This window comes from Nicotiana tomentosiformis, chromosome 5, assembly GCF_000390325.3.
Source record: "Nicotiana tomentosiformis chromosome 5, ASM39032v3, whole genome shotgun sequence".
NCBI lineage: Eukaryota > Viridiplantae > Streptophyta > Magnoliopsida > Solanales > Solanaceae > Nicotiana > Nicotiana tomentosiformis.
In genome coordinates, this window is record NC_090816.1 from 3,913,934 (window position 1) to 3,916,184 (window position 2,251).

Genomic DNA, 2,251 nt, shown 5'->3' on the forward strand with positions numbered 1-2,251 from the left:
GCAACAGTTATACCACTTGAACCTCCTTTGATCCCTACTATATTGTCACCACCTACTCCACCTATTTCTACAAACTCACCTGGTGATCCACCTATGACTTTGACATAGTCACAAGGTTCACCCTTAACAGGTGCATCCTCAGCAGTTGAATCATCAGTAGTTGAATCATCAGCCATCAGAAAGTCTGCTAGAACTTCCAAGCCACATATTTGGCTCAAGGATTTTGTTGTTCCTGGTAATAAGTATGTTGCAGCAACCTACTTATATCCCCTATTAGATGTGGTGAGTTATTCTTCACTTTCTTCCAGTTATAAGAGCTTCATTGCTAGGTTCTCTGCTGAAGTAGAGCCTACCATTTATGCTCAAGCAATCAAAGATCCAAGATGGATTGAAGCTATGCAGACTGAGATTAAAGCTTTGAAGGATAATCAAACCTGAACTATATTATCTTTACCTCATGGAAAAAGAGCCATTGGATGCAAGTGGGTATATAAGATCAAATATAAAGCTTCAAGAGAGATGGAAAGATTCAAAGCAAGGTTAGTTGCCAAAGGCTACAGCCAACAAGAGGGTCTAGATTTCCAAGAAACCTTCTCCCTAGTCGTTAAGATGGTTACTATCAGAGCAGTCATCTCTGTAGCAGCAGCTAAGCATTGGGACATTCATCAAATGGAGGTCTACAATGCATTTTTACAAGGAGATTTATATGAAGGGGTTTACATGAGCTTGCCTCAAGGATTCAGTCATCCACAAGGTACGTCTCAGTTGTGCAAGTTGCTCAAGTCCTTCTATGGACTCAAGCAAGCCTCAAGGCTGTGGAACATCAAGCTTACTCATGCCCTTTTGTCCTATTGATTCACTCAAAGTCACCTAGATTATTCCTTATTCACTAAAGGATCCGCTGGTAATATTGTGGTGGTGTTGGGTCTATGTGGATAACCTATTGATCACTGGTGATGACCCCCTTCTAATTCAATAAACTAAGGCCAACTTGCAGCTGAGTTTCAAGATCAAGGACTTAGCTGCCTTAAAGTATTTTCTGGTATAGTTTGCAAGAGGCAGAGATGGAATGCTTATGCATCAGAGAAAATATGCTCTTGAGCTCATCTCAGACTTGGGCTTATCTGGAGCAAATCATGTAGGTGCTCCTTTTGAGCTCAATCAAAAGCTCACTACTACTGAGTTTGACATCCACTTTGGAGTTCATTATGATCCTCCCCTAGATGATCCTGGTCCTTATTAGAGACTACTTGGGAGATTATTGTATTTGACCATAATTAGGCCTGACATTGAATTTGTTGTGCAATGGCTCATCCAATTCATGCATTCACCTAAACAATCCCATTTGGAAGTTGTAGTACATCTAGTGAGAATTGTTAAGCAGGCACCAGGGCAGGAGATCCTTATGTCATCAACCTATTACTTTCATCCAAGTGCCTTCTATGATGCTGATTGGGCAGATTGCCCTAACACCAGGCGTTCTATCACTGGGTACCTACTGAAGTTTGGAAATTCTTTGGTAACCTGAAAATCAGAAAAATAGTCCACTATTTCCAGAAGCTCTGCTGAATTTGAGTATAAGAGTTTGGCATCTACTATCGCAGAAATTGTGTGGTTGGTTGGGTTGTTTAGGGAGATTATTGTGGACATTCAGGTGCCAGTTTCCTTATTTTATGATAGCATATTTGCTATTCAGATTGCTGCAAATCTCATCTTTCATGAGAGTACAAAACACATCAACATCGATTGTTATTTTATCCAAGAGAAAGTTCAACAAGGCTTAGTTCACATCCTCTACTTGGCTTCTTCTGAACAACCAGATGATGTCCTCACTAAAGGTCACAATTCGTCAACACAACTACTTGGTATCCAAGCTACGGATGAGGAATGTCTTCATTTCCCTTAGCTTGAGTGTGATGACCCAAAATATCATCTTTAAATTTAATAAGTAATTATGTATTCTAAGACCACAAAAATTACTATTTATTATTCCTCGACTTGCGTGCGCAGACCGTAAAATTTTATGGAAAGTTTTTATGTGAAAAATGGATTAAAATATGAAATAGAGCCTTAAAACTTAATTAAGTTAACTTTGGTCAACATTTGGAGCAAACTGACTCGGATCAGTATTTTGGCAATTCCAGTAGTTCCGTATCATGATTTAGGACTTGGGCATATGCCCGAAATTTAATTTGGAGGTCCCTAGCTCAAGTTATGACCATTTAAAGGAAACTAGTAATTTAAAAGCTAA

At 39.2% G+C, this 2,251-nt stretch overlaps 1 protein-coding gene across 1 annotated transcript; it reads left to right on the forward strand.

Annotated features, from left to right (window-relative positions):
* The first annotated feature begins 519 nt into the window (after positions 1–519).
* LOC138891743 (uncharacterized) lies at positions 520–1,906 on the forward strand. The gene is made up of 4 exons (XM_070175495.1): positions 520–754; positions 1,113–1,232; positions 1,359–1,519; positions 1,697–1,906. Exons 1-4 carry the CDS (start codon positions 520–522, stop codon positions 1,904–1,906), a joined length of 726 nt encoding a protein of 241 aa, XP_070031596.1.
* Positions 1,907–2,251: the final 345 nt, after the last annotated feature.